At 54.0% G+C, this 16,056-nt stretch overlaps 1 protein-coding gene across 1 annotated transcript; it reads left to right on the plus strand.

Annotated features, from left to right (window-relative positions):
- The first annotated feature begins 3,628 nt into the window (after positions 1 to 3,628).
- On the plus strand, positions 3,629 to 3,835 carry SMIM45 (small integral membrane protein 45). Its single transcript, XM_065937041.1, has one exon. It carries the CDS (start codon positions 3,629 to 3,631, stop codon positions 3,833 to 3,835), a length of 207 nt encoding a protein of 68 aa, XP_065793113.1.
- The last annotated feature ends 12,221 nt before the right edge of the window (positions 3,836 to 16,056 follow it).

Consider the following 16,056-nt stretch of genomic DNA (forward strand, 5'->3'; position numbering starts at 1 on the left):
GGAGGACCCAGGCTTGCACAGGACCCCCTCCCACCCCCGGCCCCTCTGGCTTTGTCACTGAGAAGCTGAATGATCTTGGAGAAGGAGACGGTGAGCTGCTGCACCTCTCTGAGCTGAAGCTGCATCATCCCCAAAATGGGCTTCGACACCCACCCAGCTGAAGGAGCAAATGAAGTGATGTGGGGGCAAGGCCTGGATGGCCAGGGAGGGCTCGGTGCCTGAAAGCCACGACCACCTCAGGCTGTGCCCCAGCCTGGGGGGCTCTGGGGCTGGTGAGGAAGAACCCAGCCCCTGCGAGGGAGCCTGCAGCCCAGGCTAGGGCTCTGACCCTGGCATTGAGACTTTCTTTCCATGTGACCTTGGAGGCCCAATATGAGTTAATATAAACAAAGCACTAAAGCAGAGCCTGGCATATGATAAACGCGGCATCGGACCAACGTGTCCAGACTCTCAGTTGTGGTTCTTCCCTCTTTAGCATATGACCCTCATTGGCTCTATTTGCTATTGCTTTGGTGTTCTACCCCCATGCCAGGGACCCCAGTCTCTCCGTACCCTCAGACGACAAGCCTCCAAATCGTCCCACTTATCTTGGTCGGGGCCGCTTCCTCTTGGGGTCCGGCAACCTGCTGGGTGACTCCCATCCGTCCCAAATTTATCCTGCCCTGCCTGTCATCTCTGTACCACGCGCACAGTGCGGGGGATCCAGAAGAGAAGGCTGGTTGCCAGGGCAACGGAGGATAAAGCCCTTGCTCTGCCAGGCTGCTGATTGGCTGAGACGGGTCCCACCTCCTGCTATCCTGAGGGTGGGGGGCAGAGGGAAGGGTCTCCAATGGGCAGGGAGAGGTACAGGCTGCCCAGCCCAGGACCGCCCCCCTCCGCCCAGGCAGAGCCTCTGGGCCTGAGAAACTGTCTCTCCTGGGGGGTGTTGGCCTCGCCCCTTCTCTGCTTCCCGCACCCAGGGCGGCTGCAGATGGCAGCATCTCTGGGGACAGCAGCTACGACTGAGTCCACGGGCCGACACTGAGCTGCTTGGGCCGAGGCGGTGCGCTCAGCCCAGAGCCCCCGGAACAGGCTTCTGCAGGGCTTGAGGTGGGTCTGCGGGTGCGGGGGTTGGGCTGCCAGGTTGAAAGGTACCAGCGGCTTGAGAGGCAGGGAAAGGAGGTCTGCAACCCTCGCACTGTCCTGGATGGGACTTTTGCTGGAATGGGGGCTAGAAAATTCCTTATAGGTCATCTGGTAGCCCCCATGCCTACCTCATCATTGCGCAGGGACACGCTGAAGTTCAGAGAGGCTGAGGAGCGACCCAAGGTCACACGGAAGGCCAGTGGAGGTTCTGCTTCAGCTGAGCCAGCCCTCTGAGAAGCCAGGAGAAGGTCTGGGGTCCTCGGTTGCCCCAGAATGCCTGGGATTTTCTTCACAGGGCTGGAGAGGGTGGGAGACCCAGACCACCTCTCCACAGGCCCTCGGCACTGCAGCTGAAACGGTTCCTGCTCTGTCCAAGTCCCCCATCCTCATGTTTAAGTGCAAAGGAGCCTGGGGTCCTGGGTGGGCCAGGGGAGGGGGCACAAATCTCTCGGTCTCAGTCAGGCTAGTTTGGAGCAGCCTTCCTGCTCGTAGGTCCCCTTCTCCACCTCCCCCAAACCCAGGCCACACCAAGCAATTCAGAACCCTCTCTTTGGCTCTCCAGAAAGGCAGATGGTTAGGAGGACAGGCTCTGCCCTGACTCTGGGCCGTTAGCACACTCTCCATTTTATTCCTCGGTGAAGAGAATAGGGCACCTTGAGACTCTGTGGTTTGGAGCGGCCAGTGGGGACCCTGGAGGGCACGGGAGGGCTTCCGGGGGGATGCAGGATTGGGGAACAGCACCTCTCCCTCCCCTGGGGCCACAGCCCTCCTCGGAGACACACCCAGCAGTAGAGGGGCGAGAGGACTGGAGCCCGAGGTTTGAGAACCTGGGGCTTCTCCTCAGCCAGCCCTAGAGGTCACTCTTCCCTCCCGAGAAGACAAGGTGGGCCTTGGCTCATTTCATTCAGCTCAGGTGTCTTTCCCCATCAAACCTCAGGACATCACTGGGGGACCGGAGTCCAACTCCGTCACTTCTCAGTTGGGTAACTCAGGGCAAGTTAGCGAGCTTCTCCAGGCCTCAGTTTCTTCATCTATAAAATGTGAACAATGATACTTACCCCAGAGACCTGTTGTAAGGTCCGTGACTCCATTCTGACCGTGGTCTCCCTGCCTGGAGGGTAGAGCTGGGGCTCCTCACCCTACCCCTTTCTCATACCTCAGGAACCATTCGAGGGTGGATTAAATGGGTCCTGATTTGTCCCATGTCTGGAGGAGATAATCTGTGGTGTGGCTTTTGAAGTATGTATAGGAGTTTGCCAGATGAACATGAAGGCAAAGGACATTCCAGGAAAATGAAAGCACATGCAGAGATGGAGACTGCATCACATGCAGGCACACGCAGGTGACTGACAAGTCGTTCCCTCTGATGGCGTGGAGTGCGGGAGATGCGGCTGGCAAGGTTGGCAGAGAGCAGGGGTGGACCACTCTAAGGAGCTGGATACATGTAACGCTTGTGAATCACCTTAAACCTGCCAGCTTCCATTTCCTGCTCTCCCCACCTCTGGTGCCCTGGAAATAACATCAGCTAGTATTCATCCAGTGCTGATTCTGCTCCAGGCAGCATGATGCTAAAGGCACTTTAGGCATTGGCTTGTTAAACATTCACAGAGACCTTAAGAAGTGGGTCCTATTTCTATGCCCATTTTACAGATAAGAAAACTGAGGCTCAGAGAACAAGAACAAAGTACTATGTAGCACTCAGTAAGCGTCAGGCTCTGGTTCTGAGCATTTTATATAAATTATCTTTTTTAACAGTCACAACAGCCCTATAATTTCCCGTTTTTATGGATGTGGAAATCAAGGCCCGTCTTTGGGGGCTGCTGCCCGTGTCCACACTCTTATAATTATGACATGGGGCATGGGCCTGAATTCAGGAGCCTGTGCAGACCTTGTTGATATCAACCAGGTTCCCTGGGGATGTGTGGCTGTTCACCCCGCTTTCACCAAGCGGCCCCTGGCCAGGATGTACGGGTGGCTGGGGACCCACTCATCTGTGAGGGGGCTGGCAAGCGGCAGCCTCTGCAGATGCTTCAGAGCCGGGAGAGGGGGCTCAAAGGAGGACTGGTCGAGTCGTCCTTTACTGAGAGCTCTGAGAGGTCAGTCACCTCACCCCGTCCCCTCAAGTCTCTGGTAGTTGTCCCCCTCTGCCGGGGACAATGCTGAGGCCCGAGAGGTTAGGCAACTGGCCTGAGGCCACAAGTTCTGTTGAGGGACTGAGGCATAGGGGGCCCTCCGCTATAAGCTTCCCTGTGAGTAGGAGCTGGGTGGGCCCCTGGTGGGTGGGTGGCTGGATGGCTGTGTGCTTGCTCAGGGGCCAAGGTGCTGAGTCACTGCCCTCCACTCTCCGGGTGTCGGTCTACCCACCTGCGAGGTGATGCGCTGGCCGCCTGGCTCCGTGAAGACCGCGGGTGCCCCCTCTGGGAGGGAGGGTGGGTGGCTGGGTGGGCGAGCCGCCCCTCTGCTGGTTCTCACCGACCGTGTCTCAGCAGCCAAGGCCGCCGCGATGCCGCACTTCCTGGACTGGTTCGTGCCTGTCTACCTGTTCATCTCTGTGCTCATCCTGGTGGGCTTCGGCGCCTGCATCTACTACTTCGAGCCCGGCTTGCAGGAGGCGCACAAGTGGCGCATGCAGCGCCCCCTGGTGGACCGCGACTTCCGCAAGACGCTGATGGTCCGCGACAACCTGGCCTTCGGGGGCCCCGAGGTCTGAGCTGACCTGTGCTGGTGGCGGTGGGGGGTGCCCTCTCCCGCGCCGCCCAGCCTGGAGACCCTGGGGCAGAGGGAGGCCACCCCTGGCCTCCGGGCGATCGCTCTGCAGCCTGGCTCCTTCCAGGAGGAGGTGCTCCGGGAGGACCCGGCTGTGCAGGGATGGGGCACCTGGGGTGCCTTGAGATGTCGCTGCTGCTGATGGCCCCGGGGCTTGCTCTCCAGGTCAAGCCGGCTCACATGTACACACTCCAGGTCAAGCTGCCCTCCCCAGCTCCGGGGACACCGTCCTGCTCCCCCCAGTGCCTTTGTGCTGCCCGGCACTCCTGGCCCTCCACCCAGAGCCAGGCACTCTGCCTGTCCTGAGTCTCCAGGTCTCCCACGTCCCTTCAGGATCCTGGGTGACACTCAGCTCCCCACTCCAGCCGATGATCTCGACCCTGCAGCTCCAGGGGCCAGGCTTCAAGTCTGCTGAAAGGAAAGGGCCCCCTTTGGAGGGAAGTCAGCTCAGGGCAGCCCAGCTCTACTGCTCTGGGCCCAAACTTAGCGTGGATGAGTGTATGTGATGGGGCGTGCCAGGGGCCAGACCATAGAGGAAGGAGGTGTGTGTATGTGTGTGTGTCATAGAGGGAGAGAAAGTTTTGGAGGAGTAAGCAGCCTTGGAGACGGCAGGGTGGGGGGGTGAAGCATGTATGTGTGAGAGGGAGGGGGGCCCCAGGCAGGGTGAGAAGTGGGGGACGGGGTGAGTTCCGTGGGCATTATGGGGGCCACCAGCAGCAGTTCCCGCCCCCCTTCCTTGGCTGGACTTCCCCTTTTCTCTCCTTTCCCAAGACTGAGGCTGCTGGCAGAAGCCCTGCCTCCTCTCCTGGTCCTGTGCTGCTCCCCCGAGTCCACCCTGGAGCCCCTTCCTTTGTGGAGCACCACCCTTCCTTTTTGGACATCTATTGGCCTCACTCCCCTTCTCCGGGGCTTCCACCTTAATTTATTGCAATAATAAAGATTCCATGACTATCTCAGCAGGACTGTCTCCTTTCCTAAAAGTAGGCTCATGTCTGTCATCTCACCGGATCCTCATAAAAACCATGATAGTTCAGGGACTTCCCTGGTGGTGCGGTGGATAAGAATCCTCCTGCCAATGCAGAGGACGTGGGTTTGATCCCTGGTCCGGGAAAATCCCACAGGCCACGGAGCAACTGAGTCCACGCACTGCAATGTCTGTGCCCACACTCTAGAGCCTGTGAGTTGCAACCACTGAGTCTAAATGTTGCAACGACTGAAGCCCGCGTGTCCAGAGTTGTGCCCTGAAACAAGAGAAGTCACCACAGTGAGGAGCCCGAGAACCACAACAAAGAGTAGCCCCGATTTGCCGCAACTAGAGGAAGCCCGTGCCCAGCGATGAAGACCCAGTGCAACCAGAAACAACCAAAAACAAACAAAAAACCCCATGATCATTCAATATCCCCCATTTGGGGGATGGGAACTAAATTGCCAGAAGGAAAGAGCAATTTCTCAGCGGGTGTGTCGTTGACTTTTTGGATGAGATCATTCATTCTTAGCTGTGGGGGGTTGTCCTGTGCATGCAGTAGGGTGGTGAGCACTTCTGGACTCCACGCAGTGGAAACCCGTAGCCCTGTGCCCTCCCCTGACTCGGGACAACCAAAATGCTAACTGGAATCCCTGGGGTAGAGAACCAGTGAGGACATAAATTCAGGCACAGAGATGCAAAACAATACAGCCTGATACCAAATAGAGCATCTTTTCTTTCTCATGGCTCTTTCATATGGAAGTTATCCAGACTGGTCTGGCAGCCAGGTCTACACAGTGTTCAGGGACCCAAGTAGCTCCTCTCTTGCTGAAGGGATGTTGTGGTTGGTGCACCTCCCCCAACAGGGGGGTCTTCTATACCCTGAGGAGCAGAGTGGAAGGATGTTGGAAGTGGTCACCTGCCCTCTTGAGGGATACTGTGGCCGGCTGGACCCTTAGTTCCCTTTACACTTCACCAGCCAATACTTAGTCACATGGGTACTCCTAGCTGCAAGGGAGTCTGGGAAGAGCTGTATCTTCATTAAAAAAAGTCCCCCTCCTTTAGAATTTTGGTTCGACATGTACACACTGCTATGTTTAAAATGGATAACCAACAAGGACCTACTGTCTAGCACATGAAACTCTGCTCAATGTTATGTGGCAGGCTGGATGGCAGGGAAATTTGGGGGAGAATGGGTTCATGTATTAATATATGTATTGCTGAGTCCCTTCGCTGTTTACCTGAAATATCAGAGCACAGTTAATTGGCTATACTCCAATATAAAATAAAAAGATTAAAAAAAGTCCTCCCTCCTTGAAAGGGGGAGAACACATGGAGGCAGCTGGCATTCCATCTTTTCTTTTAAATTTTTGGCTGTACCCCACAGGATCAGGGATCCTGCAACCAGGGATCTTAGTTCCCTAACCAGGGATTGAACCCATGCTCCCCACATTGGAAGGCAGAATCTTAACCACTGAACCATCAGGGAATCCCTGCCATTCTGTTTTCATAGGGATTTGCCAAGGGTACTGGGCAAGGGGCTGAGATTTGGATCAGATCTCCTTACCCCAGGCCTAGGCTTGCTCTTGAGCAAGCCCCATTTTAGGAGTCAGCCAGGACAAAAGCTATCTTCTCTCACCTTGAGGGGTGGGGCTACCCTCCCCCCTGGAGCCCACCTGGGAATTGCAGGGGCTATTTTGCAGAACCAGGTTAGAGCGAGGCAAGAGGGGCACCAGTGCTGGGCACCTTTCTTGTCTCAACCCGGCCCAGCTCTGTTATTTCTGAGTTTCACTGCCCTGACCTCCGTCTGACCCAGCAGAGCGTTCTGCAGCTTTCAGAGACTCTACCACACTACCGCCCAAGACTCTTGCAGCCACAAGGCACCAAACTGAAAATAGCTGCAATAAAAGGGTTTGGTCCTGGACTCAGGTTCAGCTGGACCCTGGGGCTCAAGGATGTCACCAGTGCTCCATCGAGCCATCCTTCTCTCTCCCCGTCTCGCTCAGCCCTGCGGGTTTCATCCAGGTGGATTTTTCTTCTCCATGAGGTGGTAAGTTGCCTAGACAGTCCCAGGCTCACACAGCCCTAGTGCATTGATCTCAGGAGGGAGCACACGTCGTGTTCAAGCAAAAAGTCCCCATCAGCCCCCGGGTTCTTGAGCCCAGGGGATGGGTGCGCTGATCACCAGGCAGCTCCAACTCCTATCACAGGCGACACGGCTGGAGTTGCTCTGCTGAGCTCATGGTCTGAGGGGTAGGTTGCAGCTGGAAGGGAAGGGAGGGGAAAGGGAAGGGCTGCTGGGTGAAAACCAAGAGGGACTGAGGCTGCTGCTTTATGGAGGAGGATATAAGGGTGGAGAGAAGTGAACCAGGGTGGCCCAGGGGGCTACCAGCACCTGGGTTTGAGACTGGGAGTCTGGGATGGGGAGTTTGGTGGGTATGTGAGTCGGGGCTCTCTGTATGGACTTTCAGGGCAGGCAGGGCACGGCGGAGGTAGGTGAGCAGGGGAGTGGGTTCTGTAGGGACCCACTGGAGGGCAGGGTCTTCCGGTGTCTTTCATCGCCCCACACCAGAAAGAGGGGGGAACCAGCACCACCCACACCACCCACTCAGTCCAGTTCCAGACGCCTCGGTGTCTCTGCAGGGCCAGCCCCAATGTATTCTGAGCTTTCTTCCCTGCAGGGGGGGTGGTCATGAACGTCTTCCTTTACAAGGCTGAGTGGGTAGAGGTGTGAGGCATGGGGGACGGGGCTGGGAGGCCGAGACTAGGAGCTGGGTGCTGCCTCTGTTTATCAGGAAAGAGGAAAGTGCCCTAGCAGAAGCCACGTGCATGAGTTAGGACCAATGATTGCCAGGGACAGAAAAATCCCGACTCACTAACTGACTTGGGTAAGAAGGGGAAATTTATCACAAAGACACTGGGGTGGTCCAGCCCTGTAGGACAAGAGAGTGGCAGGGACTCAGGACAGCTAGGCAGGCACTCCCCCTTAGGACTCTCTTTCAAATCTTTTTTTTTTTTTTTGGCTACGTCATGTGGCCTGTGGGATCCTAGTTCTCCAACTAGGAATCGAACCCATGCCCCCTGCAGTGGAAGTGTAGAGTCTTAATCATTGGGCCACTAGGGAAGTCCACTCAAAACATTTTTTATTCCTGTTTCTGTATACCCATTTCACTAACCACCCCTGCTGCTCCCATCATGGAAAATGAGTAGCCAACTGCTGGCAAATTTTATGTCTTACAGCTCTAGGCACTGGAGAGAGAGTTACCCATCTCTCTCTCTGGCTGCAGGGCTTCCCAGGTGGCGCTTGTGGTAAAGAACCTGCCTGCCAAAACAGGAGACATAAGAGATGCACGTTCAATCCCGGGATCGGGAAGATCCCCTGGAGAAGGAAATGGCAACCCACTCCAGACGCTTGCCTGGAGAATCCCATGGACAGAGGAGCCCGGTGGGCTACAACGACTTTGCACGCACGCACATACTCTCTGGCTGCAAGCACATATATCTCAGGGGAAGGATTCATGGCTCATCCTAGGTCAGATGCCCATTTTAAACTCACCACCTGAGGCTAGGGCAGGGTCCTCTGTAAGGTCCAGCTTGGAACAGGGTCCTCTGGACCCGCCCACATGACCTGAGCTCAGGTCCTCTCAGAACCTGACTCCGACTCCTGCGGTCAGGTCTCTTGGGATGTTAACGGGAGGAAGCCAGGGCTCAGAAGGAATGATGACAATTTCCCCTCACCCCTGGCCCAGACTCATCAGATAGTCCCTCTTGGACTATAAGGCTTAACTGACTGAGTCAGGGAAGGCCTCAGACTAGATCTGGCCTGCAGCCAAGTTTGAACAAATGCAAATTAATTGGCAACCTTTTTAAGTCAAGAGATTTCACAGGAAAGTCTTTTTCTGACTCCCCCCCTCCCCTTTTTCTTAAAGCTGCACCACACTGCTTGCAGGATATTAGTTCCCTGACCAGGGATCAACCCCATGCCTCCTATGTGGGTGGAAGCATGGAGTCCTAACAACTGCACTGCCTGGAAAATCCCGATTCCTCTTTAAAAATGAAAATTCTGGCCATCCTGGATCTAAAGTGTGAAGGTGTTCAAGGTTACGAGCTTCACAGCCTGAGCGGGGTTGGGCGGGTAGTGAAATGGGTGTACAGAAACAGGGGGAGGTTGACTGTGACCCTACCCGAGGCCTGAGCAGTGGCCAGTCTTCACAGTAAGGCTGGCTGTATTCCCGAGTCTTGGCAGAATCTACCATCTCGGGTTGCCAAGGAGACTGAGGTTGAGAGGGTAGGGGATTTACCCAAGCTTTCTGCTCTTAAGGCTGGATCCTTTCCCAGTGCTCTCCCCAGGGCCTATCACATTAATATTTATTTATTTAGTCTTTCTTTTTTTTAATTGGAGGACAATTGCCTTACAATGTATTGATTTTTTCCATACATCAGTGAGAATCGGCCATAATTATATGTGTGTATATATATATCTCCCCTCCCTCTTTTTGTTGTTGTTCAGTCATTAAGTTATGTCCAACTCTTTGTGACCCCATGAACTGCAACACGCTAGGCTTCCCCATCCTTCACTATCTCCCGAAGTGTGCTCAAATTCATGTCCACTGAGTCAGTGACGCTATCTAACCATCTCATCCTCTGCCGCCCCCTTCTCCTCCTGCCCTCAATCTTTCCCAGCATCAGGGTCTTTTCCAAGGAGCCGGCTCTTCGCACCAGGTGGCCAAAGTATTGGAGCTTCAGCTTCAGTCCTTCCCAGGATCATTCTGCCCCTTTAGGTCATCACAGAGCACCAGGCTGGGCTCCACGTGTTAGACAGCAGCTTCCTGCTAGTTATCCATTTCACACGTGATCGTGCACATGCGTCAGTGCGACTTTCTCAATTTGTCCTATCCTCTCCTTCCCCTGCTGTGTCCATCAGTCCCTTCTCCACCTCTGCATCTCCATTTCTTCTCTGTAAATAGGTTCATCAGTACTATTTTTCTAGATTCCATGTATATGCAAATGTTTATTTATATGTGCTCTTCCCATAAAGGACCTAAGAAGTTTCAGCTGAAGGAGCCACGTACACAGGGGTGAGAAGGAAATATTCTGACTCTGACTCCTGCTGTATTTTTGCTCCTTGTCTTTGAGCTTCCTGGCAGCCAGAGGGAAAGAGGAAACACAAAGAGGTCATTTTATTCCCAGTAGGTGATAAGAGGGAGAGGTCGACCCTTAATGAAAGACAAGTGATCTGGTTCTAAATACTAAAAAAGAAATGTCTCAAATGGGATGTTAACAGCAACACAGTAGATGGCGCCTTCAGCATCACTTTTACAAGGTTGACCCAGATGGCAGAGGTCACAGACACAGGCCAGGGTCCATGGAGGCAGATTTTTCCATCTGCCAGGGCTTCCCAGGGAGCAGTTTGATGTCAGGGCCCGACAGTAGTAAGTCCTATAAAGCTGTTCATTTAAATTGTGTTTTTAGGGGGACTTCCCTGGTGGTCCAGTGGTTAAGAATCCTCCTGCCAATGCAGGGGACACAGGCCCAATCCTTGGTCCGGGAAGATCCCACATGCCAAGAAGCAAATAAGCCTGAAAGCCACAACTACTAGGCCGGTGCTCTAGAGCCTGTGCTCTGAAGCAAGAGAAACCACTACAGTGAGAAGCCTGTGCCCCAAAATGAAGAAGAGCCCCTGCTCACCACGACTAGAGAAAACCTGTGCACAGCAATGAAGACCCAGTGTGCCCAAAAATAAAATAAAAATCAGTTGCATTTTGGGGGGCAAGTTTCCTGTTCTCAGACACACAACTGAGTTCACCAAGCACTTCTGTGTACCAGGCACAGAGATTTCATAGATGTTTAAAACTCAGAGAAATGCCCCCTGCAGCGCCTGGGATTGTGCTTGGCTCATGTCAGGTTCTTGTAGCGCCCTGGTTATTTGTATATTGCTCCCGCCCTGCCTGCCTCACTGGGTTGTGGCAAACGTCAAAAGAGATAGTTGGCAAGAAAGCAGTGTATGAATGGTATACAGAATATAGCTCTTCTCCTGGACCCTACAGAGGCATGTCACATACCTGCTCAAAGCCAGCACTAGGACCGGCACCAAGAATTCAAAGACAAACAGGATATAATCTCCCAATCAGAGGAACTCACAGACTAGAGGGGCAGGTGGATATGAAAACAAATAACAACTGTACTTGTAGCAAGAGAAGGATGGGTGAGAAACTGAAAATAGAACTGAATCCCAGGGAAGGGGTTTATCAAGGAGGATATGACTGCCGATGTGGGTTTTGAAGGCTGAATAAGAGTATTCCCTGTAAAGAGAAGAGGAGCCGGCAAGTGCAAAGCCGTGGAGGTTAGGGAGGACCCAGTCCTTTTTGAAGATTGTGACGGGTGTCACGTGGCCGTGGCACAGAATACCAGTGCGTAAGTGGTGGGAGAAGAGGCTGAACAAGCCGAAAGTTGTGTTTCAAGTAAGGCTTAGGTCCAGGGAGAGAACCTGATCATTCTCTAGTTGCCACCTCCTCCAGGAAGCCTTCTCTGACCCCACTAGCAGCTTTCCCCATTTCGGCCCCAGTCTTGTACTGTGATTTTGTGCACGTGTCTATGGAGAGCCGGCACAGGGCATCATGCTTGTTGGATGAATGGCACCCGTCTCTGTCTTGCCAGGGGCTGCCCAGCTGCTGAGAGACAAAGATTTTAGAGAGGCTTGGAAGCTTCTTAGAGGTCAGCTGTTATGAAGGTTTTAAAAACACTTTGGGAGGTTTTGAAGAGCCCTGGGGTCTCTCCTTTCCCACCATCTGGTTGCTGTCAGGAAACAGTGGGTGTGTCTGGGCTGGACCCAGGACAGGAGGCGGGAATGTGCAGGGTCCCTGCGTAGGCTTGACTGCAATGTTCGGACTCTGGCCCCGGAGGGCGGCATAGGCTGCTCATTGTTCTACCCCCTCGTTCTCCACTCGGACTGAGTGAGCCAGCCTTGGAAAGGCTTGAGGGACCAGCTTTGGGAGGAGAGTGGCAGCTACCCCCCCCACCCCCACCCCACAAAAGACCATCATACGGCCAGCCAGCATCCTTACCGAGAACCCTGGGAATGCAAAGCCCCTTCTCCTACACCCCATCAAATGAGGGATGTGGGGCTCAGAATTTGGAGCCCTGGAGATGTGGGTGTCCAGCTACTTGTTCATCAGGTAAAGCCTGGAGAGTCCACTACCCTCTCTGTATCTGCAGCTGTAAACAGCTGGAATTGATGCAGAGGTCCCTGGAAATCACAAGGGTAAATAAAAGAAGAAATCAGAATTATGAGCAATTATTTCCTTTTTTAAAGAGTTTTCTTTTTTTTAATGTAAACTGTTTTTAGAAGTCTTCACTTTGTTACAACATTGTTTCTGTTTTATGTTTTGGTTTTTTGGCCACAAGGCACATGGGATCTTAGCTCCTCAGTCGGGCATTAAACCCACACCCCCTGCATGGGAAAGCGAGGTCTAAACCACTAGACCACCAGGGAAGTCCCCAAGACAGTAATTTCAATGGCGAAGGACTCAATTCATTGTATGATGGTTATGCATTGGCACTTCTCACTGCATCCTCATAGCCGTGCATGTGGGCCAGCAGTGCTGCTCACCAAATACTTCCGGCTGTTCAGTTCTTGGACACGGTAGGGTTAATCTCCTTGCTTCCTGGTAATGGCTGGGATCATTCGACTAGTTCTTGCTGGTGAGTTGTGATCCGAAAAGTCCAGGCCAATTCATTTCATAGCTCCTGCACGCTTTACCACTGTCTCCTTCCTTCTGCTTCAATGACCAGCCCAGCTCCAGAAGGTGGCTGCTTCATCAGCCTGGGTCCCTGAGATGACACGGAGCAGAGCCAAACCACAGTGGACCCAAACCACAGTGGACACAGGCATGAATCAGAAACAAGCATTCAATATTACAAGTCATTGAGATTTTGGAATTGTTTGTGACTGCCACATAATTTAACCTGTCTTGACTGATACAGTTTCCAATTCACAGATGAAGAAACAGGAGCTCACAGAGATCCACTTGTTCAAAATCTTGCAAAACTGTAACACACCCAGGTTGGAGACTCTAGAGCTCGTGTCACTTGTCTGGGAGGCTACCACGAGGATTTTTTGCTTGGGTGGAGGTTTGTCCTTTGAGGCCGCTTTCAGACCTGTCAATCTTTCCTTTAGCAGCAAAGAAATGGGTAGAGGCACAAGGGGGGTGGTCATTGCTATTTTGGGCCACTAGAGGGCAGCTGAACCCAAGCTAGGAATTATAGGGCAGGCAGTTTTCTCTAGGACCCCCAGAATGGAAGAGCAAGCTGGGGAAGATGGGCAGTAGGAATACCGAGATGAACAAGACTCATACCTTGCTTTCAAGGCCCTAACATTCCGGCACGGAGCAAGATAGAGGAGTTCTAGACCTTCAAGAGGCCACATGAAGGCATCTGGTCCCTATTTAAAAAGGCAACTTGAGGCCCAGATGGGCAAGAGATATGATAGAAGCTGCTACTGAGTCACTGGCTGAACAGAGGAGAGAAGTTAAGACCCCTGACTCCAGCTCGGGGTTTCTGCATCTCAGAGATAATGTGATCCAGTGGGGTGGGCAGTAAAATCTCCCCCCACACACAACCTATCCAGAAAGAGCTGTGCCAGCCCCTCCCCCAGCCTCCTCTGTTCTTCCGGGAACCAGGCTGGTCCTCAGGCCTCAAAGGCAGGGGAGAAGGGGGCAGAACTCCAGGCAGATCCCCTCCCCCACCCAACCTTCCAGCAGGTTGCCCTGGCAACCAGAGCACAGCCAAGTTTGAAAACCTAAAGCTGGAGGGGGAGAGAATGGATAAGAAGAGGGACAGTTCCTAGGTCCACATATCCGCCATTCATTGAATCATTTTTTTCCTTTCATTCATTTATTCTACAGAAACTTAAGAGGCTAATCCTTGCCAGGCCCTGGGGGAAGACCCAGAGAAGAATAAAATCCAGGTCCTTCAGAACTGTGCTGTCCAATACGATAACCATAAATTAAAATGAAATAAACATTCCGTTCCATGGTCACTGTAGCCACATGTTAAGTGCTCACCAGCTGCGTGTGGTCAGCGGCTATCACATTGGACAGCACAGATATAGAACATTCCCATTATTGCAGAAAGTTCTATTGGCCATCGCGGCTCCAGAAGCTCACTGGCTAAGGGGAGCGACACGCCAGAAGATGGACCAGACCACACAGGATGGTGTGGGCCGCAACGTCCTCATCAGGAGAAAGCAGGGGATGAGGCAAAGAGTGAAGGAGATGCCGGAAGAATGCTGAGTCTAGTTCCTGGCTCAGGGTCAGTGCTCAGACAATGTCGGCCGTCACTGCCCTACGGTTACTGTGAGGATTGTTTACATCATCTCTCTGAGCAGGCTGCATGCTTCTTCCCAGCCCTGATACAGTGCTGGCACATAGTAAGTGTTCAGTAAATGGTAGCTATCATTAGCACCATAATTATTATGACTATTCCTATGACCCACTGGAAAAGACCCTGATGCTGGGAAAGACTGAAGGCGGGAGGAGAAGGGGATGACCGAGGGGGAGATGTTTGGATGGCATCACCAACTCGATGGATATGAGTTTGAGTAAGCTCTGGGAGTTGGTGATGGACAGGGAGGCCTGGTGTGCTGCAGTCCATGGGGTTGCAAGGAGTCAGACATGACTGAGACTGAACTGAACTGATTCCTATGAAACAGACAGAAGAAGACACCTAGCCCAGCCCAAGGGCCAGGGTCTGCGGACAGCCCACAATGCCAGTGCCAAGCTGGGAGGCCTTGTGGGTTTCCTCAACCCCAGGGGAGGGTCATCTTCACAGGCTCAGGGGCTCAGTACAGGGTCCAGCTGGAGTGAGCACAGGCTCAGGGGGACAGTTGTTGAAGCAGACGGCCCCTGCTTTAGTCTCCAGCATGCTCCACAAAAGACCTCAGACGGGTGGGCAAGACGGTCTGAGGGTCAGAGAACTAATCAGGGTGCGTGGCGATGCAGGCAGAAGAGAGGTCAGCTCTGGGACCACCAGAGTGTGGCTGTGTTTGGAGTCTCCCTGTTCCTACTGCAGACATCTCTCCAAGGGTCAGAGTCTGGGGGAGACAGAGGAGATTTGGGGAGGGCAGACAGCAAGGCACCACCCCCCAGGTGCCCTTGAGTCCAGGGCGGCCCAGCCTGGCTGTTAGGAGCCTCCCATGGCCCTTTGGGATTCCAGAGGCTCAGAGCAGCCATTCACTGACGCCCACGGCTGGGAAGCCAGCCCCTCCCTACCCCGGAGCCCAGCCCAGCTGGGGACGTCGCTGGTGGGACAGGTCAGGAGAGCACTGGGCCCTGGGCCTAAGACCACAAGCCTGGACACTGAGTGAAAGCCCGTGAGGGGACCAGAGGGATGAGGCCCATGAACCGGTCGCCACCTGAGCTGGCCAGAATCTGGGTGCGGAGAAGGTGAGGGCCCTGCCCTGGGGTCCGCTTCCCAGACCGAGAACCATCAGACCTTCCTTGTTCTCTGATCAAGGTGGGTGAGTGTGGCTGGTGGGAGGACAGGACCAAGTTATCGATGGGGGGCGAGGAGAGGCTCAGTGACGGGAAAGGATCTGGGGACATTAGAACAGATTCAGAAATTCTGTCCTCTGGCCAGCTGTGTGTGTGTTTGTGTGTGTGTACACTGAGGGTAGATGTTTGTGGTTAAGTGCAGGGTAAGCGCGCCTGTGCCCGGGTGCATGTCGTTGTGAGTAAGGGCCTGCAACCAGGGCTGCGGGGACATGTCAAGTGGGGACGTGATAAAGGCTGGGACAACCTTGGGGACAAATATGCAACTAGAGGGGACGTGGGGCTGGGGCGCCGTCGTGAGGGATGATGAAGACCCCTTGGTGTCCTGCCCTGTTCCTGCTCCAGACCTTAGGGTCTTAGCCACAGAGTCACACTCCCTCGTGAACCCTGCTATCAGCCCTGCACCCTCACCCCCCAGCATCACATCCCTGCTTGCTGTGTTGAAAGCAACAGAAACAACTTTGTTCCAGAAGGAGGGTTCCAAGGAGCCCAGAGTGTGCACCAGCTGGCCATCTGAGCGCTCGCTCAGGAGCTCCCCTCGGGGGGTGGCTCACCCATGCAGACCACCAGCCAGATTCCTGGATGCCCCCCACCCCTGCCCCTACTCCCCACGGCCAGGTGGCCCCTCTGCTTCTTCCTCTGTGCTGCTCAGCC

Source organism: Muntiacus reevesi, chromosome 1 (genome assembly GCF_963930625.1).
Source record: "Muntiacus reevesi chromosome 1, mMunRee1.1, whole genome shotgun sequence".
In the NCBI taxonomy this organism is placed as follows: domain Eukaryota; kingdom Metazoa; phylum Chordata; class Mammalia; order Artiodactyla; family Cervidae; genus Muntiacus; species Muntiacus reevesi.